The sequence below is a fragment of the Xyrauchen texanus genome, chromosome 45 (genome assembly GCF_025860055.1).
Source record: "Xyrauchen texanus isolate HMW12.3.18 chromosome 45, RBS_HiC_50CHRs, whole genome shotgun sequence".
Classification (NCBI taxonomy): Eukaryota; Metazoa; Chordata; class Actinopteri; order Cypriniformes; family Catostomidae; genus Xyrauchen; species Xyrauchen texanus.
The window spans coordinates 17,438,544-17,465,610 of record NC_068320.1 but is presented as its reverse complement, the minus strand read 5'-3'; the positions used below and the strand labels follow the sequence as shown (position 1 = coordinate 17,465,610).

The 27,067-nt window shown below is 37.5% G+C and overlaps 1 protein-coding gene across 3 annotated transcripts in view; it reads right to left on the bottom strand.

The window, feature by feature from the left end:
- Nucleotides 1-27,067, bottom strand: part of grip1 (glutamate receptor interacting protein 1) — a 197,473-nt gene that overhangs the window by 26,315 nt on the left and 144,091 nt on the right. For all 3 annotated transcript variants that reach the window (XM_052118849.1, XM_052118850.1, XM_052118851.1), the window contains exons 12-15: nt 18,333-18,519; nt 12,083-12,228; nt 10,073-10,153; nt 1,887-1,956 (exon numbers count right to left, since the gene is read on the bottom strand). In XM_052118849.1, coding sequence (XP_051974809.1) covers nt 1,887-1,956; nt 10,073-10,153; nt 12,083-12,228; nt 18,333-18,519 — 484 coding nt within the window. The remainder of the gene's footprint in view (nt 1-1,886; nt 1,957-10,072; nt 10,154-12,082; nt 12,229-18,332; nt 18,520-27,067) is intronic.

Here is a 27,067-nt window from a genome sequence, read left to right as displayed (position 1 = left end):
AGGTACACAGCCAAGAGCAGTCACAAAGTTTGAAGCAAAAATCTAAACAAAAAACAATGACCCCTGTTATTGGTATTGGAAATAATTGTGCAGCCGTTCCATATTCAGATAAGACACAGTCGTGGCCCTGCCTGAATTCACAATTGTTCCACTACTTCTTAATATTAAATAGCTCACATATTTTTAGACGCTGTGAAAAGAACTGAAGTGGAGGAGAGCAAGATTTGAAAAATTGTAAGAGGCAAGGCCATATAACATGGGCATCTAAACACAGACAAGATAGACTCATTTTTAACAACTCAGTGTTTAACACACTGGTTCATAACCCAATTATTTCTCCTATGATCCATTATGTAAAGCACAGCAGATTAGAGTATGGGTGCTGAAAGTGGGGTAATTAGTTGGTATACAACAACTCACACTGTGGGGGGAAATTCCACACACCACAGAGAATTTCTTAATTTATTTGTAATCAGAAAATAGGAAGGTCGAGCATGAGTCTTCTGTCTTGAGCGTATGCGCTCTGAGAACTTGTGACTGAAGTAAACCTTACAGGTGCTAACTTCATTCTCCACAATCAAACAAAGAGCTAAAAAATTCTAAAAATGAATATTCTGTTTCATTTAAACACACAAGTTAATTTCTTTCAAGGGAACACATGGATATATTCTACAGAATCTTGATAACTTTTGCCCTCCACTTTCATTTCAGCATGTTTAATCAAATCAGGTTATTGCACTCTGCACTTTCCATTCTTAGCCCTGCTACACACCATCAGTGCAGCTGAATTTTGGGACTATCATCTAGATCAGCAATTCATTCGTGCCTTAAATAGCTTCAGATAGACATACACGGATAATGTTATAATATCTGCGCACAGAGTTGAGCCTGACTACCGAGCATTATGCTATCTGCATTGACCTGTGAAAGCAGACTTATGTAGATAAATGCAAATTTCCTCTGGCTACAGAGGATGGCTCCTGATTTAGTGAGGCTGGGAGAATGTGGACTGTCCATACTGACATACATTTCAGCAGTTTACCCTGAGGAAAGGTGTAGAGTGCAGCATGACTTCATTGTTGTCAATTGCGGTGTGGTTTATACAGATTCGTGCACTGTTAAACATACCCAGCTGTGTTACCTTGAAAAAAATCTATTGAAAACCATTGACTTGAATTTATTGTCACTCTTAGCCTTACTCTTTTTATCCATTTGCACACATACTGCCCTATAAAAAGGCAAAACACAGTAACCAAGCATTTTTCAAAATTGAGATGCAACCAAAATTGGCTCTTTTAGACTATGTTCTGTCATGTGACCAACAGGTTTGGCGAAACTATCCTCAGATTCAAGGGAACGAATAGTGACTATTGCAGTAATTCCAAAATCCACTCTTAAACCAGGTAACTTCGAAGCGATTGCTCTGTTTCATTGTTGGCGTAGTTACTGTGGTTTGCATTTGTAGGACAGCATAGCTCAAGGTATCGTATTCGATTGTGGTTTTCTACTGGTTTTGCATTGGACAACAAGTGGCAATTCAAATGAGTTAGGGCACTTGTTTATTGTAAACTTTTGAGCAAAACAGTCAACTGGGTTTTGCATTAAATTCTTTTTAAAATTTTGCTGTTCAATGGAGGCAGTGTTTGATGTACATTATGTTTGTATACTGTGTTATGTTGAGTCAGAGTGGAGCATTGTGCATTTGGATACAACACATAATCCAACTATTATGTACTGTATATCTGTATTTAATATACTAAAGCGTTAGATTCTGCTGGGTGTAGATGTGCTGGAGGCAGTATATGAAGCTATGAGTCAAAATATGTTTTGCATGAGATTAGTGCTTTTTTGTATAATTCAAACAGAGACATGGCTCGAGTCATTACCTGTGCGCCACACTTCCTTTCTTAATGTCGGAGATGATGAGTGCATCTCCAGGCTTCCTACTGGAAGGAGCTGTAAAGAGAGAAGAGAACAATTAAATTAATTTAATGCACCAATCCCACCCATTCTTTGTAGGCATCAGTGCTTATTATCAAACTGGGAGTCATTCTTTGTAATTAAGAACTTATATTTAGGCTCTTTTGTCATTCATGAACAAGTACCACTTCAAGCATTAAAATGTTTGTGAAAGCACCAACATACTTCAGAGGAATACTATTACTTTTCCAAGTAGCTAAAGCTACTGTCAGCTGAAGGCTAGCAAATTCTACAATTACAGATTGCAGTTTTAATTCACAGGCCATTTGGTTAAAAATCTAGTGAGATGCCTTCATGTCCTAATCAGGCTGGACCAGCTATATCAGCTGAGCACCAGCTTGGCCAGGTTGGGAGACCAGCTTAAAGCAGATATGACCATCTTAAACCAACTCTGACCAGCAAAACATATCAACAGGGCTAGGATACCTAAAATTTTGGCTAGGTAGGCAGCTCTTTCAGTTTTTAGTCATTGTTAGAATGCACTACACTTTTTTTTTAGCAGCCCAGGTTATCTGTTGATGCACCAGTGGGGACAGATATGAGTGCATAATCACATATGTCAAATCTGTTCCCCACACACCAGGAATATCTGGAGGTGTGACATCAAACTTCATTTTAAATTGCAGGATGCTCAGGATGATTCATCTTCGCTTGTTGCGTCACATACAGACTGGAAGGTCTTTCTCACTTTGAATGAGAAAAATAAACTAATACCTACTGTGCACTTTTTCCACCTAATATACCACCCAGCTGGTGTCACAGATTCATCATAAATGTTGAAGCTCTGTGCAGCCTGCAGGTAATGGGTAACTATCCTGTGCTGCCCTTTGGGGCTCTGTTCTTTAAACTCTATGAATTAAAATGCATAGCGTGTACATTTTGGATAGAGAATGGACTATCCAATTAATGTGATGGAATATTTTAAAGCCTGGTGGAAATAGAGAACCAAGCTGAAAATAATTACATTTAAAAAATATTTCATTACAGTAGTCAAGTAATTTTTAATTTGTATAGCACTTTTCAGAAAAGTCATGGTGTAATTATAGTGGAGGTTTTAAAAGTGACAACCTTGGATCAAATATATTGGCTGGAAAAAACTTCAAACTACGCAAAAGCTCTTCATTTAGCTAATATGGCCTGAATGAGACCCAAATTAGAGCCATTTTCTTTGCCCAAATTATAGAGCAAGCCAGAGCGTTTTGGTTGTACATAGATAAAATTAAATAGAGGACAATTTAATTGAGCATGGTCAACGATTAAATCTAGATGCTACAGGCTACCACACTAGCTTTAGTCTAAAAATGGAGGAAAGGAATTGCTTTAGAACTGTCAAAAGGAGGGAGCCATATTTGAAGAAGCTGCCCAAACACAATCTTTTAAGTGTCAGCAATACAGGTGGTAGAAACTGGTTCATGTACCTGACAATTCAATCTCCTAATGTTGAGTTCTCTAACCAAGGAAATAATCATGTTTCCTGCTAAGCTCTAAAAGAGGGTGCAGTGTTCGCTGATCAGAAGGGCATCTCACCACAAGCTACAGTACACAGCAGTGTGATGTCGCCTTCAGAAGCAGCACTTCAAAGCACTTCCATACCAGGCTGCTCTGATTAATTTTGCAGCAAGTGTCCAGATCAAACAACCCTCTCTCTGACACACACAAAATCGAAGAATGTTACACAACTACATATAAAAACGAGCATTCTTGAATTTCATAGTAATGGTCCGAACACCAAAAAAACAAGATGATTCTGATGATGTTTTCTGAAGATCTTGTTCATCTGATAAGGGCTTAAATTAAACTATCACCAAATTCTCAGAGATATCTGGCACCAATTTGAACTTGACACTTACAAAGGGTACACTGTATTTTTGGACATATATCATGATCCTACCATGGTTTTTGGGACATGTACCATGATCCTACAATGGGTTTTGTGACATTTAACATCATACCACCATTAGTTTTGGGACATGAACCATGATCCTACCACGGAAATTGGGTCATATACCAAGATTCGACCATGTTTTATTGAACATGTACCATGAACCTACTATGTTTTTGGGACATATACTAACATCCTAATTATTTATTATGTGTGCTTTATAGATAAAGACAGAAATCCTACCAATGTTTTTGGGACATATACCAAGATTCTACCATGGTTTTGGGGACATACCCCATGATCCTACCATGGTTTTGGGGACATACCCCATGATCCTACCATGGTTTTGGGGACATACCCCATGATCCTACCACGGTGTTGGGGATTACCAACATCCTACCAATGTTTTTGGGACATATACAAAGATTCTACCATGGTTTTTTTGAACATACCCCATGATCCTACCATGGTTTTGGGGATTACCAACATCCTTCCATGGTTTTTGGGACATATTTGATGATCCAAACGTTTCTTTTGAGACATATACCATGATCATACCATGTTTTTTGGGACATGTACCAAGATTCTACCATGATGTTTTGAAAATATTCCATGATCCTACATGGTTTTTGGGACATATCCCATGATCCTACATTGGTTTTAGGGACATATTCCATGATCCTACCATAGTTTTGGGACATATACAAACATCATACCATGGTTTATGGGACATATATCAAGATTCTACCATGTTTTTCCTTTACATGTACCATGATCCTATCACATTTGTTTGGACATGTACCATAGAAACAGCATGGTGTTCTTGGAAGTACCTTGGAGTTCCATATAAATACTATAGAACATGTACAAGTTGCAGTAATAATGGAAGAACCAGTAAAAAAACCCCCAAAATAATACATAGAAAATACATAAATAATAATTACAAAAAACAATTAACTTTTTTATAGAGTTTGTGTACTCTTGAAAACTGATTATATAACTGCATATTAACCAGAACAGGCTAAACAAATATATATAAATATATATATATATATATATATATATATATATATATATATATATATATATATATATATAGTTTTTCAGCATGATTCGAGCTAAAGAAGCAAATTTTGGATACCTTGTTGTCAGTTTGTTTCTTTCAAATATGTAATTGAAAAAATATACTGACAAACAGAGTTAAAGATTTAGTTTTCCCCCATTCAAGTAGATAGGAGCTAAATGTTTAAGCCAGTTAACTGCACAGAAAATAGCTGCCCAGGAGATGGCTGCAGAGTGAACTGACATGTCTTAATGGGAATTTGCTTGCATGCACTGATAGCGCCGTCTGGATGGATTTGAATGCGTAAACAGTCTAAAATAAATAAACGGGACAAAAAATAAATGGATGTGTGTCTAAATATCAGATCTGGGCATTTGGCCTTGCAGAATAAATGCAGCAATGCAATACCAGATGTATTCTAACAAATTCACTTTTCTTCCTTTTTCTTCATAGAATGGAATGTAAAGGAGTCTCTCTCTGCTGTTGTGGCATGGTAGCTTAGAGTTTACTGGTTTGTGGCTGCTGTTGGTAAGCCGATTTGTCATAGTCCCCCCCTTTTCGCTTGCACTGCTATTTGGCCTAACCATGATAAATAGTGTGGCTTACCCGCAGCCCTGCACCTGCCTCTGCTCTTACTGGGCATTTCAAATGGTCTGGGGCCAGGTGAATGCCAATCTTCAAAAGGCGCGACACAAGCTAAGCGTCAAATTGGAGCAATACAACTGCAGAAAGTAAACTTTTGCAATTGTGTGCTGTTTGATCCAGTTTATTTTTTTATACAGTAAACCAATTTCTGCAATCCATAGAGATGTCGAAATGTGCTCTATTTTTCCTGGAGGACAATAAAACAGGCAAACATTTTTTTTTTAAGGTGTGAGGAGCAACATCTAGGGATTTGAAAATCATAGTGACTTAGGGGGTAGGCTCTTTCGACTTGGGCCAGTAAGAAACCTCCCAGCAACCAACCACAACACTTTAGAATCCACCCAGAACACCCAAGCAAACACATAGTAACATGATTAAAACTACTCAGGGCACCTCAGCAACCACACTGCAATGGCTTGGCAACCACTAACAACACCCTAAGAATTAAAACAATTTTTTTTATGACAATCTGCCCAACTTTGGTCTCAGTATTAATGTTATATATTCTATCTCAGTCATTTTTCTAATTTAATATTAATAAAAAAAAATATTACAAATAATATAAGCAGCATAACAATTTGAGAGAAATTTTATTCAGTGACCTAGAAATAGTGCAGAGTCTTAAATATTTCTTCATCATTATGTATAAAATCAAGATTTAAATTAGATTTTGAAACCCTGATTTTCAATGCGGTCTCAGACTTTTGGACTCCACTGTATAAATATCTACTATATATTACATTTCATTTTCCAGTCCACAATGAGCTGCCACCAGGAGAATAAGACAAGGTAATCTTATAAGGTGAGGTAAACAAGACATCTATAAAGATGTCCCTTTATGGCTTTATTATTACCTGTGAAATACGGGCCACACAGTGGCACAAAGCAGAAAGCCATTAAACTCCTTAGGAAGGCCACAAGATCTTGGCAAAGCCAATATATATAAATCTAAACATGAACAGGACAGCCTATTTCAACACCTCTCACTCTCTCTCATCCCAAGTCATAAAAGTTGACTTTCTCAAACCTCCTGATGGCTCTGAGTAAGCCGCAGGTATAACTGAACAGACTTCATCTGCATATTACACATTACCTATTGGGATAAAGGAGGTCCACTATAATAAGGTAGCCTTTCTTATTAAAAAAAAAAAACTTCTCCTGCACAAAGTTTTCATTTGTGTCATTCAATGCCAAATTTTGGATCTCTGAAGAGCCTTAAAAGGATAGTTAACCCAAAAATGAAAATTCTGTCATCATTTACTTACACTCATGTCTTAAGACCCATAAGACTTCTTTTCATCTGTCGAACACAAAGGAGTTATTTATAGCAGAATGTCCAAGCTGCTCTTTTCCATACAATTAATGCCAGATTTTCAGTGAATAATTACTTACATTTCAGTCTGTTCCTCAAACAAAGCCATGATATTGCTTAAGACGACTAGGAATAGAGTGCTTGAGTTGCATAAACTACTTTTATGATGCTGGTTTGTCCTTATTTGTAGCCCCAGTCCCCACCCACTTTCCATATATTGAGGAGAACAGCTCAGACATTCTGCAAATTATATCCCTTGTTGTTTCACAGAAGAAAAAAAAAAAAACAAACATGTTTTGAACAACATAAGGGTGATTATAGAATTTTCACTTATGGGTAAATTATACCTAAAATGAATATCATAGAGTTTTTGAAAGCAGTGAAATGGGAACCAGAGGGATATTTGAGTGAATTTTTTTAATGATCTGAGAAAGCAGCTACTGTGGTATTTTAGAACAGGGCGCAATAGTCCGGCTGATTCATTTAGAAAGTTCAGACAGCTGTAAAACCCACAAAATGCTTTAGTTTGATATTATCTTTGGACTGTGCATATCTGCATGGCAGATCCAGGGAGAAATTGCTCCAAATTAGCCAACTTGTGCAACAAAATGTAATAAATACTTTAATTTAGAAAGTGTGGAGGATGACGGTCAGAAATTGCTTTGGAGGTAAACAACTCCAGAGCTTCAGAGAGAAGCAATTACGGTTGGGTTGTTGCATTTAGCCCACCATTGTGTGAGGACTTGACAAAGAGCTAGAAAATAAAAGTCAAAAGTTCATAATGTAAAGTATCATAATGCTTTAATGGCAAAAACAATCAATGTCACAAAACCGAGCTGGAATGAGGGGATGAATCACTCTGGTCTGACGATGCGGGCGGGCATTGATGAAGCAGCTGGCAAAAGCTTCAAGCCTTTGGAGCGTGGCGTTTATGAATGGAGCTCAACAGAGCTCTGACTGCAGGAACAAAACAGATTGCATTTGAAGGCAAATTTGTCTCTAACAACCATTCCCAAAAAGTCAGGTGATGGTAAACAAATGATAAAACGGGTGAGAAGACACAGTATGTTCGCGGGATGGGGTGGGAATAGTCTGGTTTTTATTTTCACGAAAAAGAGCTTAGTTTAAGAGCCTTTGGGAGTCAGGAGCTTGAGAAGTGTCTAGTTTTTAAGGCCAGGGGAGAAGACAATGTCTCATTGGTGGTCCACTGCAGAGATTGATATTTATATCGGAGATATTTGAGAAATGACTGCAAAAAATAATGTTCTTAATTAGTAAGCTATTTCTGTCTTGTTTTCCAGTAAAAATATTGAAACATCCAAAAAACACAAATACTTGAGAGGCAAAACTGTAAGAATTAAGAATTGTTTTCAGAAAATATCTCTTAAAATAGGTTTATTTTTCTTACAATATTAGAAAAAAAGCATTTGTCTTGTTTCAAGTATAATATTATGTTTATGCTTGAAAAAAAAAAACTTGCCAACAGGGACATGAAAAATGAACTTCAAGACATATTCTCTAAATACAAATCTTAATATCTTATTCAATGTTGCTTCAAGTAAAACTACTTCTTTCCCCTTCATCTTCTTCCTCCTCCTGCTTGCTCTTCTTACTCCTTTCATCTTCCCCCTCTTCTCCTTCCTACTTCCACTTCATCCATTTTATCTTCCTTCTTTCTCCTCCTCATCATCTTCCTCCTTTTACTAATAGTTTTCCTCTTCCTCATCATCTTCTATTTTCCCCTTGTTCCTTTAATCCTCCCACCTCCCCCCTTCTTTCTCCCTTCTTCATGCTTCCTTTCAATCCTTTCTCTTGTTCATTTTCTTCTCCCTCCTCTTCTTTTTCATCTTCCTCTTTTTCTTTTCCCCTTATTCCTTCTTTTTCTTCACCTTTTCTTCTTCCTCTTCTTGTTCACTATGTTCTTCAATTAATTTATCACAAAAGTTTTAATGTGCAGATTCAGCCTAAGGCGTTCTAATATTATTTGTATTTTAAAAATACAAATAATGATAATTTTTAAGAGCAATTTTTACGGCTTAAAAATCTCACCTTTAACCATTGTAATTTGGCATTGAAAATCTGACAGATAGTAATTGCAATATTTGCATACTGATTTGCGATTGGTCTTATTTTAAAGATGTTGATGTGATTTTACTTGAAAACAAGAAAGCTAAATATTGATAATAGCTGTAGTTAAAGCAAACGACAAAAGTGGGTCTAGTACAAGAATTAAAACTAGGAAAGGTACTTTTAATGCTACAATATTTGGTATGGAGTTACATAAAAGGAAGATAAATGACTAAAATGTTCAGCAATTGCTCATCATTACTTTAAAATGTTCCCAAAATGCACCTTTCCCCAAAAACACAGATTCTGTGAACTACAGTGTGTGTCTAGCAATTAAAATACAATCATAATGAATGATAGATAATATATACTTTGGTTTCTCTTTATGAATAACTTAAAAGAATGTATGAAATAAGAATAAACCCTCTAAAAGTTTTACAGATTTTTCCCAAAGCAACTTATGTGACTTACCCATAAACTACTGTGACATTTCCATAAGCAAGTGTCTTTAGAACTGAAAAAAGGATAAACGTAATAAATATTTTATCTCAGTAATTTTGTGATGACTTTGTGCTCATTTCAAATACTAAAGATGCACAACAGACTGCAATTAAAACATCAAAAGAAAAGTGGGAAATTCTAAGGAGACATGGTTATATAACAACATCTTGTGTATGGTGTAATTACTCTGTGTCCTCCCTTTGAAAACACATTGTGACCTATGACAGAATAGCAGATAGGTTTGTTTACAAAGATAGATGAACATATTGAAATTTGACAGCTAGTGTTTGAATCAATTGCAGTGTGAAACTGTTATTCCGGTCACTTAGCGAAGACATAACACACTACTCCAGAAAAGTGTGTGATAGTCTGTACTGAGTTTGGTGAATGAACTGTAGGTTGAAAGCTCTAGGAGGAGTTGGTCTGGTTTTGGGCATTTTTGAAAAACTCTAATCAGCATAAAGTGTAGAACTGTTTTCCTAATGCCATCATTAAGTATAGTGTTCTGATTCTTTAGATCAGTGTAACTTCACAACATGAGTGAAGTCCACTTTGAGAACAAACTGAGCTCTGGTTGCTTCACTTTAATATAAATTCAGATCTTGAGCTAGAGAGTACTTACAGCTGATGGTGATGCCCAGCTCCACACCTGGCTTCTTTGGTAGCTTCACATGGAAGGTTCCACTGCTTGGGATGACCGACTCTGTGTAACAAAGGGACAAAATAGGTTTAAGGGGCCGATTTTAGAAGCAAGCCTGTCCAGATCAACATTTTCTATTTTTATGAACACAAGAATTATGGAACACTTAAAGTGCCTTGGAGAGCGGTTACAGTTCAGGCAACAAAGTAATTGAATTTCTTTCAGGCAGCAATAAACATAGACTATGTTTTTGACAGAAGCGTATTAAGCCACATGGAGAAGAAATCTCCATAAAAATGTCCTTCGCTGGGCAGCAAGTATCAAACTGTTTGAACAAAGAACCTGCAATGCACTCCAATGACCTGCAATTACACATAAAGCCCGCAGCTCTCAGAATAACCATTCGATAATTCAAGCGAGCTCCTTTCTCCCCAACCAACAAAAGAATCTCTCAAAACAACCACCTGGATGAAGAATATTTTAAGTGCCAAAACACTCAAGTAATTCTTCTTCCAATAGAGATGCCCGAAGCCAAATACCTTATTCAGGTACGGAAATTACTTCAAAAAGAACAACGAATTCTACTGATATAAAATATTTCTTTATAGAAATATTTTAAATAACCATATCTAAAATGAAAACTCAATGGTGAGTTTGTGAATTCAATATGACTAAACTGTAACTTTGTGAATGAAAATGTGCAGTATTATTTCAAGATAAAATCGATTTATTGCACGTTCCAAAATCAGAGCTATTCCACTTTTTGAAATGTTTATATTAATGTTTAAAACCTTCCGAGTGAGATATACGATAACATGCCTCAGTGTCTCACTTGCTCCTTAAGCAGGCTGAAAATATGCCTTTATTATTTTAACAAAAATGTTACTTCCATGAATTAAACATTTTGAATCTACTTGTCTAGAAGGTCTGTTTGATTTTGTTATATTGCCTCTGATAAAAACAAACAAACAAAAACAAAAAACACAAGTCATTTCAGAGCAAATAGATAATTATCAAGATATATTTAGAATATATTTGTTTATTTCTAATTCAAACAGAATATTTTGTATTATATTAGTAGGTTTTTTGTTTGCATGTTTGACAATATAGAGGATGATGTAGAGCAACCCACAGTTGACAACACATAAACAGCTATATCTTGTAAAAAAAAATATAAAATGAATTTAATTAAATATAATGATAATAATTTTTTTTTATATAAATGGAATAGTCACATTTAAAATGGGCTTTTCATTAAGTTTTGACCCACTTCCAGTTTAAGCCCCGCCCACATCCGTATATATCTGAATACAGATACATATTTAGATAATTTTGCCATTGCAATTGATAAAAACACAGATAATGTTTTTGCTGCACACCCCTACCTTCCAAGCAAAAGTTGTCACACTGTAACAACACACTTTATTGGGTTATCATTCAACCATCAAGGTGGAGTCTAACTTGACGTAGAACAACAACTTCATGACATGAAGATCTTTTTTTTTTTTGTAGTTAGGAACACTACATAAGTTTCAAAGATTTCTGATTAGCTCAACAAAAGACAAACTAAAAAAAAAATATATATCAAACTACATTAAACACAACACTTAGATGACAAGCTAATTACAATGTGTCCTCAAGGACTGCAGGATTTCGGCGAGGCGTGTACTGTGATTACACTGCCAATGCACAACACAAAATGGAAAAATGAGAGTGTGCTGTCATTTTTTAGACAAAAGTGAATAAATGCTATGTTGAGCCTCAACACAGCACTGTCTGGCCGGAAATGGTAGCTATTAAATCATGGGCCACTTGTCTTGTAGTGTGAATCATTTATATACATCAAACAGGCACCAGATGGTTTGGCTCTTAGAATAATGGGATAACTTTTGTTAAAAACCAAAACAACCCTAGGACAAAAGCAGAATGTGGCCAGATGGATCTTTCCTCCCAAATGTTTCTTAGAATTGATGAATAGGTCTGTGTGCCTACCTGCTACATCAAACTCAATCTCCAGTGTGACTTTGCTGGTGATGCTGGAGTCCCTCAGCAGCTGATTGGTCTCCTCCAGCGTGCTGTCCTCTGTAGGGATTCCATTTATTGACAGGATGCGGTCGCCGATCTGCAGGATGCCACACCTGTGCACAGAGAGCTGATCTAGAAAACACAATTCCACTTAACCTGCCCAACAAAATAAAGGCACAGAGTGTTAAATAAACTAGACTGATTGCAGTGGAGACTAAGAGGTGGTGATATCAAGAATAAACCAGCCACCACTGTGCCAGCCTCTTATATTATGCCAGCTGGCACTGCTAAATGGATGCCAAAAACACAAACGTCCACTAGGCTTCCACTTCAAGGTCAGAATAAACAAAATAAAAAATTAAGCAGCGGAGGAGACAAAAATACCTTTACTGAATTCCAAAACAGCAAAACAGAAGCGATATTCTACTGTCATGTTAAAGCATGGTTCTGATCTATTGATGTCCCCATCAGGCTTCTTAACATAGTTAATCATCAACTTCCCAGGACAACCAGCTTCAAGAGATGTTGGTCAACATGTCTCTGCAGTCAGGGTTGCAAGGAACATCAGGACTATGCTTGTCCACCATCTAGACCAGCATGGTCAATATTTTACTAGTGTCAGCTTCAGAAAGCATTTTGAAATATTGCAATTCAACTATATGGAAAAATATAAAAATATTGATTTTCAGTTGCTGATTAAAAGTATAGAATCAATATATTTGAATTTGATTGCAAAATATTCAGTTATTAAAACAATATCACACAAGCAAGAGTGTTGTATTTCCAGCTATTAGGGCCAAATGCCTCAAGTAATCACAGCTGTACTGCTAAGAGGGACAATACAGAACAATTGTGAGTGTGACATTGCTTTTATACAACAGTTCTATATTACAACAAATAAGTAACTCTATTAACTTTTTCAGTATTGTTTATTGTCAAGTTGTCAAATCTCCAACCAATTCCTAATAAGCAAATTCAATTCTCAATCTCTTTGCAATTTATCCCCTCAACATAGCCTCTAGATCTACTATGGATTTCCCCAATTCCTTATTTCTCTTGGTTTTCCAGATTGCTAGTTTAGCTGTACCCAAAACATAATTCAGCAGAAAAGTATTGTCTTTTTTTTAACTCTTTATTGTCACCTCCCACCGAGACCCTCAAACCCTCTTCTAATCATATACATTCTAAAAACGAATATTCCACCGTCTCCTCCTGTCCACAAAACCTACAATCCTCCCTTACTGCTGGATTAAGGTGAGCCACATGTCGGTTTGTCTCGAACTGCCGATCTATCACTTCCTGAAAATGACCAGGTAAGGCTAAACGGGCTAAGGCTAAAGACTTCTAAATATCTTGATGCTAGTCTTGAGGACTGCAGTCCAGTTATGTCCATTATCTCCTCTACTGGTCTCCAGCCATCAGCGTTTTTTATATCTCTTAACTTTGTGCAGCCACTCCTTAACATATTTGTTTGCACACCCACTGTGGACAGCAGTATTCTACACATCACTGCGTTGTGAAACCGAGATTTCTCCAACATCCAATGTGTATGAACTTAAAAATCTCACCTGAAATTAAAAGTCCTCATCCATGCTTGTAACAGAGAAAGCAATATGGGGCACTCTCAATAGTTTTATCCAAAAAAGCTATGAATCATAATTTCATCTCCCCAATCTTCACAATATCACACTTGCTGTCTTAGTCCAATGTTAAATAATTAAAAAAAATTAATCCCTGGACTACTTGAAAATGAAAAGCTTGAATTCTACTGCTTAAATTCACTAGTCCCTGCCCTCTCTCATTGGTTGGCAAGAAGAGCTTCCCAAAAAAAAGTGAATCAGTCTTTTTTGTATATTTGTGACCAAGTTGTCCAGAGGCTCGATTACAAATCAGTCTGTGGCGCGAAGTGGAGGCCACTAAGTTATTTGTAACCAAGACCTTACCCTTGTAAGATAATTGTGATAACAGCCATTTCTACTTTGACAGTTGGGCAATAACCTTCTGTAACACATCCTCCCAATTCTTTTCCTTAAAATTAGGACTGCCTAAAACACCCCTAAAATTTTAAAACCATCTCTGCCCAGTTTTAATTCCCCCTGTAACTGAGGAAGCCCTTAAACTGACCACTGGCCAACTGCATATCCTTGACGTTTCCCCAATTTACTTTAGCTGGTGGCTGGGCTTTGACCCATGGGGCCCATCTGGGCTTAGCCAGAAAAAAATGTGGGGCTGACTCCTTGTGGGCCCACCATCTGCAAGGAGAGAAATAGGGGAGTGGTGCAATGCCAAACAGGTAGCAGGTGAAGATGGGGGCCTGTGCGGACTGGACCTTAGTTACAAAAACTGGCTTTTGGAACAAGGAATGTGACCTCACTGGTGGGAAAGGAGCCAGAATTGGTGTGTTAGGTTGAGAAACACAACCTCTACACACTGTTCTGGCTCAAGAACCAAACTCCTGGACAGGGATTGGATTCTCTCCATCTCCGGAGTAGCTCAGGGTGAAAGTTGTTGAGCGGGTGTGGGTATACTCACAAGCCCCCGATTTGGCGCTACAATCTTGGAGTTTAGCCCAGTAGATGAGTGGGATGCTTCATTGCGACTTTGTGTTGCAGGGGGAAAGCTCTGACTGTGGTCTGCGCTTATGCACTGAACCCTAGGAGAGGCCCTGGAGGGGGTGCCAGCTGAGGAATTCATAATTCTGCTGGGTGACTTCAATGCCCATGTTGGCAACGATGGAGATTCCTGGAGGGGAGTGATTGGGAGGAACAGCCTGCCTGATCTGAACCAGAGCTGTGTTCTGCAGTGGACTTCTGTGCTAGTCATGGATTGACCATAACAAACTCCATACTTGAACATAAGGTTGTTCATAAGTGTACTTGGTACCAGAGCACCTTAGGCCAAAGGTCAGTGATCGACTTTATTGTCATTGAGTTGGATCAGATGCCAAGGGAAACTGAATTACACTGAATACATCCTGAAGTTTGTTGGTGCCTGTCGGGGTGGCAATCATAGAACCCGCAGGTGGACACCTAGAGTGAAGGAAGCCATCAGGCTGAAGGAAAACTTTTGGGGTTGGTTAGCCCGCAGAACTCCGGACTCAGCTCAACAGGTACCGGCAGTCTCTCAGTGTTCAGCTCCAAAAAGTTTGGAATAAAAGCGGACTCATTTCCAATTTATTTTTTGTAATTGTTCCATTACGGCACCTCAAATGAAGCATAGGCTTGTTCTGAACCAAATGTCTTTCCAAGTTAAACAAATAAACACATTTCTTAGATTTAACATATTTTGGACCATATTAAAGCACCTTTAACTTGTTCATGCAAAAAACTGTTTAAGTTCTAGCCTTTTTTTATTTAGCTCAGCACTTTTTTTTAAACCCTTCTTCATTGACTATCAACACTTTTTCTGAACTGTAGTGTTACATTTAGATGACATTTGAGAAACATAATTTTGACAAAACATTTTAATTCGCATTTTTCAGACTTCCCACCATTGATTTTTTTGCTTTATAATTATTCTTTTGTAACCTCCATTCTTCCCACAACCATGCAAATATCTCACAAAAATATTTGTCATTCAACAATTTTGCATTAAAATATAGTATAGTTTTCATATGGTGATTAGAAAAACCATTTGTAAAAATGGCAGCATTCATTACTCTATTATTAAAACTCCTACTCAAATATATCCTATCTAATTTGGCACCCCTAACTATATTATCACTCACTTTTAACCAAGCATATTGTCTTATCCCATTATTTCTGCTTCTACAAACATAATTCAAGTCACTCTCTCGAATTATACTGCAAAGCATCACACCGGACTGAAAATGAGGTTCCACTCCATTTCTATCAATTTTGAAATCTTCTGTACAATTCCAGTCTCCAGTCATAACTACACAGATATCATCATCAATTTGAGGAATAGTGTTCTTAATTTTTTAAAACAGTTCAACCCGCTCTGTTCCAATATTTGGTGCATACACATTTATAAATAAAACCTTTAAGCCTTCCACTTCAGCCTTAACCCGATTAGTGTCCTCCCAGTCTATAATTCTTCCACTTTTAAAATATCAACAGTCAATCATTCTAAGAATAAAACTGAAACCCCAGCGCTTACATTTGAACCATGACTAAGAGCATACTTTCCCTCCCACCATATACCCCATTCTACCTCATTAGATGTAACATTACTATATCAACATTCCTAACATTCATAAACTATGTTAACACTGCTCTATTATTCTGATCTCTTGCTGCATTTATATTTAAAGATTATATTCTTATAAGCTCCATATACAATAGAAAGATATAAAAACATATCATAAGTGGTAGGAAAGAGAAGTCACCAAGTGCAACTGACCCATTTTACTTACTTACAGGTACTAGAGAAATACAGTTTTCTCACCACTATCTCCACCAGAGAGAGAAAGAGAGAGAGAGAGAGAGAGAGAGAGAGCGAGAGAGACTGAGCATGTGATTACCTGCATCTGTTACTGTGATGAACATGCTACAGCAGTTAGTTTAACTCTATTCCTCAGCTGTAGTGTGGAGTGATGATAAGCGCTATCGGAATTATCCTATACGTATGGAACACTCCTTTTGAAACATGGAGGACACAAGTTTCATTCCGCCATGTTGAAAATTTTCTTCTGCCAATTCGGAAACTTGTATCACGAGGGCACTCGAGTGTGTTTGATTACTCTGTCTGTCCTGACTCACAGCTGTGATGCTGAAGCTGTAAGTTTAACTCTATTTCTCAGCTATAGTGTAGTGGTAATCGGTACAATCATGGAATGAGAGACTATTTCAGATGACAGAAATTTGTACACTGACTGACACAAAATCAACTGAACTCGCTCATATCACATGCAAGACTGTATTTTGTTGCCACCTGCCGGCTCAAATCTTTAATGTCACAGGGATGAATGAAAATTCATACATTTAGATGCTCTTACACATCTGAACTGCTCTTAAATGTTAGTCAGGTATGCCACGAACACAAGCAGACTGATACAATTAGTAATGCATCCCAGTGCTGTTGGTGTGAATTATCAGCACTCTTGGAATGCCTCTCGTACAATCAGATTAGAGGAATGGAACTGACAGATGTATGAAAACAAACATGCAAGTTGTTTCAGAGTGTAGGGAGACAGACTTGACTGCATCATTTCCAGTACATCGTTCAAGTGGGCGCTCGCTGCTGAGCTCTTTTGGTACACTTTGTTGGCTGAAATTCTCTGTTTGGTGGACAATTACACTTCAGTAACATGGGTAGTGTAGTTCTTAACCACGAATTCCACCATAAGATCACATGATTTTTGTTTAAAAAAAATAATACAGTTATATATTCAATAGGAGCATATACCATTGATTAACAGATTAACAGTTTTTATCAGTCTGACAGAAAGACCCGGTTGTGTTTACAAGGTACTGTGGATGCAACACATTTCTTTTAAGGAAAAAATATAGTAGCTGACTTTCACATTTGCAAGGTTGCATGCCATCAAATCTTTGACAGATATTCAGAGTTTTGTTTAAGGAATTTGGTAGCTAGTAAACCAGACATCCTTGAACAAACCTGCATATATCAACTTTGCTTTCAGAGTTATATCAAATTTTATATTAATAACTGTAACTAACTGCATCGCTCATTTAAATGTCAGCCAGATGGTCACTTCTTATCTAAATGGGCAGTTTTTGGACTAAATAAGCAGCAAAACCAAGTAAACACATGGTATATCCATATCAAATAACCAATATTAAAAGGTTTACGTCCATTACTGCAATTAAAATTTAATTGGCAGGAATTCAGGTCAGTAATTGCAGTAAAGTTGGGACATAAATCCTTGATGTGCAAGTTCATCTGTATGTGAGCTAAAACATCATTGCTCAGGTAATTATAGTTAATTGCCTTGCTCGGTCACATAACAGCACACTCAATCAAAGCACATGCAGACTTGAGTTCAGATCTTCATGACCAAGTAGTTAAATATCATGTTTGATTATCACATTTTCTCATGGATGAAGTATATAACAGACAAGTTGTGATTGGAGACTGATGTAATAACTGGGGTTTGGGATATGTTCACATAATCCAAATTAGATTTGAGATTAAATATTAAACATTAAAACACCCAGAATATTAAAAACTCAGGTTTTTACTAGGTCAAATGAAGCACTGGAGATTAATATACATCATGGTTCTATGGTCTCACCGCTCTGCTGGGCTGTCGGGGTCTATGTAAGCAATGAGCGGCGGTGAGGACAGGGTTTCAGTGGCAAAGACTCCTCCCTGTAGCTGGATTCCAAAGCCCATAATGGAGTCGCTGATGAGGGTCACCTCTGTTGTTTCTGTATGGACCACCTGACCAGCCAGTCCAACGGTACTAGAAGCCAGAGACACTGCAGAGATGAAAGACAGAGGAGAACACGGTCATACAAAGTATAATGCATGTGGTGCACAAGAATGAACAGCCCATCTATGACCAGCACAATGCAAATCTTGTTACTGCATACATACAATGACTTTCCAATCAATCAAATTTGTTTCTTCTGTAAAACACAAAAGGAGATATTTTGGAGAACTACTCCTTTAAATGTTTCACAGCTTTTCTGTGTGCATCTCCGAGCACCCTCCTAGAGCTTCTAAAAGAATAAAAGGTTGTCTGCAGTGTGAGTCTTTACTAAGGCTAAGCCGGATTTGTGCCCTCACTGCATTTAAGAATCAAATATGTGTTCTTTGGCCCAGCAAGATATACCTAGAAATAAGAAAAAAAAAAACACTTTGATATAGGGCTAGTCTAGGTTCATATTCAGTTTGCAAGGCTTTGGGAATCTCCTCCTAAGATATTTTTTTAATATGGCAAATTATTTAAGTGACTTACAGTACATTCAAGGTATAGTTTTTATCAGTATGTGTTTACCCTGGCAATCGAAACCCATGATATTGGCGTTGCTAGGGTCATGCTAACAGAAGCATCTAAAACTGTCCTGTGACAATATTCTGCTCTTAAAAGACATTTTTATTTAATAAAATGTATGTTCAGTTATGATTAGCTTATTTCTACTGTATTTCTATGAAAAACACTGTAATAGCCTGTGTTATCTGATCTACCCTTTTGTTTGTACCGCACTGATTGAGAGTGTTTCTACTGGCTCCCCAACAAAACAGGACACAAGCATAATCAATTTGATTTATGCACTGTGCTGTGCTCCATTTACAATTGTCTATATCAATAAAGTCACTTGGGATATATCTCAATTGAAAAGCCACAATGCTAGCAATAACTGGACCAAAACAAGAACCAATTTTCCTTGCCCACAGTTTGTCAACACACCTTCCAGAGATGTTTGATCACACTGTGTACACCTCCAAAGAGACAACAGTAAACCCACTCAGACATATCAGGGCCCGTCACACTCTTGATTGACCACGCTTAATCCGCCATCACAAGTGAAAGAGAGCAAACACAGAAGCTGGCCAATTCTAAAAGGTGTTCTCTCTCTAAAATCCCCACAGAGACATTCTCCATCCATTGCAGCCTGAGCTGGTGTGCTGGTCTTGGCTGGTTTAAGATGGTCTTGCTGGTCTCCTAGCCTGGCCAGGCTGGTGCTTGCTGGTTTACTGGTGATAACAGCTTAAAAATGGTGTAACTGGTCTCCTAGCCTGGACAAGCTGGTCTTCAACTGGTCTAGTTTGGCCTTCCAAGCCTGGTCAGTCTGGTGCTCAGCTGGTTTGGCCCAGGTTAAACTAGCCTAAGCTGGTTTGCTGGTTTAAAATGGTCTAGCTAGTCTAAAGTCAAGCCAGGCTAGTCTTCACCTGGTCTAGCCTCTCTCCCAACTTGGTCAAGCTATTCTAGCTGGTCTCCCAACCTAGCCAAGCTGGTGCTCGGTTGGTTTAGCTGGCCGGCCTGCAAAGACCATCTTAAGCTGGTTTTACCTGGTCTAAGATGGTCGAGTTGGTCTTCTAGCCTAGACAAGATGGTTTTCAGCTGGTTTAGCTGGTCTTCTTGCTGGTATAGCTGGCATCCCAGCCTGGCGAAGCTGGTTTCCAGCTGGTCTCCCAGCCTGGCCAAAACTGGTGCTCAGCTGGTTTAAATATGACCCACTAAAAAGTTCTCAAAATCACTATAAAACCAGGCCAACTATATTAGGCAGGTTTAAGCTGTTTTTATCAGCAGGGTCCTCAAAGCTCATGGAAATCTGCCTCTGGGTTATCGATCGGCGCCAAACCAGGCCTGCTGCTTTCATAAAAAGCCTCTTATACTCCTGGGATCATTCTACTGTAACTTTAGAGTGAGTATGTCTTAGATTGATGGCCCTGGTTACGGGCTGGATTTACCACACCAGACACATTTATTGTTTTAAATGCAGTGACCTTTCCTTTTATTGGGAGTGAGGGATGAGAAAGAGAGGTTAAAGTGAGGCAGAGGAGGATTAGATGCCTCTTTGTGTGTGAAAAGGACATTGAAATGTTTTCAGGGACAACGGGAACTGGTCTGCAGTGCACATCTATCAACATTTGTTTTGCATCTTCTTGTAGCCCTGGAAGTAATTCTGACTGGTCTTTTTTGCAAATTGGTCAGACTGTACTCTCACTGTGTATTAATTAACTGATTATATTGAAGTATTTTACTTAAATGGGTGAGACATATTTTAGTTTTAACCCTTATGTTGCACTTTGTGCTTTGAAGCCTTTGCTCAGTCTCACTTTGTGAGGCGATTTGGTAACGTGGAGACTTCAGCTTCTGGTAGATATCAAATGCTCTGACAGACAAGGATGCAACTGAGGGATCTTCCTTTATAGATCTCACAGAATCGCCAGCCAACTGTCTCTCTTGTTCTCTTTCTCCTGCAAGAAATTTTCAATTCTGCTTCCCACAGACCAATGAGTCAGTGTAAACCTGAAATCCTCAGAATGTGTCAGAAGAGTTTTGAAACAGCATAGTCCAGCCTCAGGTGGTTTGCTGGTCTTATCTGATTTAAGTTGGTCTTTCAGTCTGACCAGCTGAAAAGTGCCCAAAAAACATTTAAAAACAGCCAACAGCAACAACCACCTGACACTAGGAGACCAGAAGACCAGTCTAGTTTAAAAAAAAAACATTCTTGATGATTCTAGTAACATTTGGAAACTGACCTCTAATCTTATAAAGCCTCTGACTCAAATCAACATCCCCCTACGCAACTGACACTCTAGAATTGTCAATTGTATTAAGAGGTGTGTTGAAGCTTGATACAAGACTTTTAAATTGGGAAAAATGGGTCATAATCTTTTAAGATGTGCTGCAAGCCTGATCTGTGCCTTGTAGAACATACATGTGACCTTCAGGTCCTCAATGCCATCCTTTAATGTTGCTATATTTTCATCTAGCAAAACTCATTAGCACCTCAACTGACAACCAAATAGAAAAGAAATGTGGACTCTGGGCATTACCCAACAATACAATTATACTAATGCTCTCCCAGTAAGGACATATGCTGCTAGTTTGGTCACAGCACATTATGTGCCGAAAGGTTTGTTACGGACTACAGAGACACAGATGGGAAATGTTAAAATTAGCATGACACTAGCCACAACAGGAGTAAGCAAGGTTTAGAAAAGACAGCAGTGAAAGCGTTTTAGTTTATCCCCAGAAGGTGAGAGGGAGAAAAGAAAAATTCATGAATGCGTGTTGGTATATGGGGTGTGTGGACAAGACAGATTTGTCCTCACCTTCACAGCTTCATTTGATCTTGCAGCTGTCTGGTAATATTGTGTATTATTTCTCAATGTGTCCGGATAGGTCACATCAAATAGATGGCATCACATACCTGAGTATCTGTACTTTTTTTACTGGGTACTAGTGATAAATTGATACATCGGTAAGGCTTATTACTTTTGGATAAACTACACCTTAATTTAATTAATGTACTTAATATATAATTTATTATTAAATAATAATATTTATTTAAAATATTCAGATTTGGTTTTTATTATTATATTTAAACAATACCTTTTGTTCTTTATCACCAAATTTTTACTTGAATTATTAGTTGGAATAACTTGAAAATATAACATTTTAAACAGATTGTAATAATAAACATTATTATTTAATTTTTTTGTCTACAAATTCAAATGTAATAAAAGACCACACAACAGCAAATACATTTTACTGTAATATCAAAATTGGTATCGGGAAATGTCACTGATTTTAGTATTGACTCCCTACCCTAACAATCAGACTAGTCATTTTTGTCTGATGGGTGACTTTGCGGCATGTATCTCTCTTTTGCCCTCCCTTGTTACAATTTCTTTCGCTCTAAAATGTGTTGAATCACATCCAGGACATTTATTTCGTCTCTGTGAGTCAGTGAAATTGCTTGCCTCAGGAGGGACTGCCGCATCTTATGCAGGGAGACGTCGGTCATGCAAAGACTGGAAATGATGAATCAGCAGTGCTGCATGCAGCAGACCCATCTTCACTCATTTCCCTTCTACTCTTTAGCTTGTTGGAACGTATCTTTGGCAAATGGCCTCTTTGATATAACCGCCACTGCCTCCCCTCAGGCTGTGCCGAGGTCTCCAGACACTAATAGTGAGGTACTATGTAAATTACGTTCATGTACAGCACCAAAGTGTGCCTGTCTATACAATTAAGCTTTTTATTTTGGCAAATGAAGCAAAGATTGTAGCATTCAAGTTGCAAACTTATGGGGCTGCATGTGCCAGCCAAGTAACTGTCATTGAGAGAAATGGAATGCTAATTGAAACTTCTCTCCAGGTATTTTAGACCTCTTTGCAAGTAAACATAGTTGCAGGAAAAACTGGACTGTCTGCTGTGTTTGCCTGTGAATTTAAGAATACTGGGCATCATGAGATATTTCACTCTAGTGTACCTTTATGATTATTCAGACACATTTTACAAGTTAAAGTAAATTCACAGCTGAGGAAAGACTCAATACAGCTATTACAGAACCATTATGAAATCATTTTTCTAAACAAAAGGCTTTTGTGAGGGGGCATGCACAAGCTCATGGATGTAAAACTGAAAATACATGAACAGCATGGTAGGAAAAGCTATTAAACTTGATGTTCAGAACAAGTGGAGCCCAATTATGGAAAATTCAGCACTTCAAAGTCAGAGATACACAAAAACATCTTTACAGGGGAAAATTTAAATTACTTTTCATTCAGCTTTAAAGGTGATGTGTGCAATTCGTTCTATGTTACCGACCCCCTGAAACAGCTTGACTAGTGCAGTTTTATTTTTCGTGTTTATATAATTCTTATTGAAACAGGAAGTTGAGGCGGGACCTCCAGGGATCGAAGGGCTTGTCCCTTTTTAAAACAGCTAATAGCGTTTAGTTTCCGTCGTAGTCTTAAGCCATGATTTGCTACTTGCTATTGCTAGTAAAAGGCAGATGGAATGAGGGAGAGGGACATTCAAATACTAGAGAGCATTTGATTGTACAAATTCTGTAAGCAAGACGAGTCTGAAAATGAGAAAATCTTAGATGTGTATACCTTCATAAATTATGTTTTGCCAACTTTGACCAGTACACTAGCACTAGCAATATGGCTTCAAAGCTAATAGACATGGACTAAAAGACACACAAGTCTTCTCTTTCCTCATAAATACTTTCTTTTATGCCAGTTCAATATGCAGAGACAATTTAAACTTGTGCTGCTAGTTTAAGGCTTATAAAAAAACAAACAAAAACAAAGAGGATCAAGTGTTTGGTATCATTGTAAAGAAAACTTTTCACATGTTTTAATGATAGTGATTATGATATATTCTGAGACTTTCAGCTCAAGAAACTGCCAAAAATGTATTTTTTCCCCTTATTTTTCTTATTTAACATGACATATCTCGGGTACAAATAAAAATTGTTTTGTTTAGTTCCCAATCATGCCAACTGTAACCGAGAATACAAATTGTGTTGATACAACCAAGCAATCGAAAGTTATAGTATTACAAATAATCATTAATCATAGTGTCCAAAAACATCTCCATGTGTCCAAAAGCATCTCCAAACAAATAAAACATAATAATTGTACACAAGAACTAATTACACATGCAAACACAACAATGACTAAAGGTATGCATGCACGGAGACATGACTTTAGTAATGAGATTTCACAGAATGAGTGCCATATATAACTCCACCAGTCCGCATCACTGAGTTTGTGTCATTTACATGGTGCCATGTCCGGGTGGCCATATGAAACATTGTGCTTCGTGTGGATTATCTAATGATCTATGCATCCAATTACCTTGTGTGTGGGAACGTTTGATAATCACCACCTCTAAGTAATGGTATGGGATATTTTCCTTTATCTTTCGTGAAATTCTAAGCAAAAATGTGGCATACAAGCAACTCAACCAACGGTAAACCTTGTAATTCTGGTATTGGATACAACTTAACACAGACAAGGTTAGTAAGGGATTTTATCACAATGAAATGATGCTAACATGTAAAATGTTTACGTCTTTTAGCAAAACATTTTTTCACTTCCATTGTAAGTACTGACTCTCATTTAACTGAACCACACTTCCTCTCACTTCCACAGCAAATCAACCAACAACCACTACAAAAGCAAGACAAAACAAACTTACAAGCAAGTCTGTAACAAGCTCAAAGTTACGGTGACTACAGCGACTGATGTGGGCAGTTGATTAACCATTTTTTCCAGACTCTATGTTTGTTTAAAGCTACTGTTCACAGAGCATGCCAATAAGCCCCCCAAACCCACGAGATATGAAAGTGTGGTTAGGTAATTCTGCAGCAGAGGCGGCGACTGGTGCCAGCGACGCTGCTCAGCTAAAGGATATTAAATATCTTTCAGGATCTAATTACTTGGTAGCTAGAGGTATAATTTCCCGCTCTCGCTTGGCAGATTTAGATATAGAAAGACAATGCTGAAGGTGTTCACTCCAGGTAAGTGCTACCATTCTCTGTGATCTCATTTAAATTCATAGCCTATACTTATACTGAGGTGGTGGAGGAGAGGGTTAAGATGTCAGATTTTACTGATAAAGACAGACTATTATAGCATAATTACAGCTGCATGGCCCTTTTTCTCTCACCAAGCGACCTCTTTGGATTTACGCTGCTGTTCCAATGCTTTGACCAAGCTCCTTTACGATACCTTGCATGCATTTAGCATAATGTGGCATTTATAAAGGTTCATTTCTGAATTACTGTGGGCGGTACTTGAAACCTTCTGACTTCTGTTTTGCACAAAGAATGGCTAAAGCCAATATTGAAGTCGAAACAAGTCCATGGCCAGAGTCTGCATGGAGATGCTGATTATAGAAGGTTTACAGGAAATCAATATCCAAGCCTTTTCTTTTTACTTCAGCCATTCTGATGAAAAAATGGGTATAAAGATTGAATGCGGATTCGAAATCAACTAATCTTAAAGGAATAGCTCACAATAGCTTATTATTTACTCACCCTCATTTTGTTCCAAACCTGTTTACTGTTTTTATTTATTTTTCTCTGTGGATTCTGCCTCCTGGATTACATTTTTTAGGGCCATTTGTCAACCGTTCAGTGGTCCTTTTTCTAACCATTTAACCCTATTTTTTTTTAATAATTGATAGAAGGATTAATTGAACCAAGCTCATACCGGGCTAGTGGGGTGCAACCCCTGCAGAAAATAATAATAATAATAATAATAATAATTATGTAATAAATTAGTAATCACTTGCTTGATCTGAACAAAATAGGTGTCGTTTTAATGCCTAGAATCTTGACTTTACAATGCATATAGGTGATCACACCAATTCTTAAATAATGCTTTTTTATTGGTTGACAAATAAGAATGGTTTTGTTCTCATTGCAAATTTGTTATCACAACAATTATATTCAGAGTTGGTAAATCCATATCAAAAAATGAGTTGGCCATGTGCTATATATCGTTGGAAAGGTCTCAATTAGTAGAATGTAATGATAAAATTTGCTTCACTCAGAAGACAGACTGCGGAATTAGTGTATAATATTCCCACAGACACGAATAAATATAATAAAGAGAATGGTATTTGTCACGTTTATCCTTATTACTAAACAAAACATACAATGGCAGCAAAAAGTTTGGAATAATGTACAGATTTTGCTCTTATAGAAAGAAACTGGTACTTTTAGTCACCAAAGTGGCATTCAACTGATCACAATGTATAGTCAGGACATTAATAACGTGAAAAATTACTATTACAATTTGAAAAAAAATGTCATAACTTCTTAAACTACTTCAAAGACTTCTCATCAAAAAATCCTCCATGTACAGCAATGACAGCTTTGCAGATCTTTGGCATTCTAGCTGTCAGTTTGTCCAGATACTCAGGTGACATTTCACCCCACACTTCCTGTAGCACTTGCCAAAGATGTGACTGTCTTGTCGGGCACTTCTCACGCGCCTCACAGTCTAGTTGATCCCACAAATGCTCAATGGGTTTAAGATCCATAACACTCTTTTCCAATTATCTGTTGTCCAATGTCTGTGTTTCTTTGCCTACTCGAACCTTTTCTTTTTGTTTTTCTGTTTCAAAAGTGGCTTTTTCTTTGCAATTCTTCCCATAAGGCCTGCACCCCTGAGTCTTCTCTTTACTGTTGTAAATGAAACTGGTGTTGAGCGGATAAAATTCAATGAAGCTGTCAGCTGTGGACATATGAGGTGTCTATTTCTCAAACTAGAGACTCTGATGTACTTATCCTCTTGTTTAGTTGTACATCTGGGCCTTCCACATCTCTTTCTGTCCTTGTTAGAGTCAGTTGTACTTTGTCTTTGAAGACTGTAGTGTACACCTTTGTATGAAATATTTTTTTTTTTTTGGGCAATTTCAAGCAAATGTTAAGACAATGTTAAGCTTCATTTAATGAACCAAATATCTTTCAACTGTGTTTGATAAAATGGCAAATCATTTTCTAGTACCAAATTAGCAATTTAGCATGATTACTCAAGGATAAG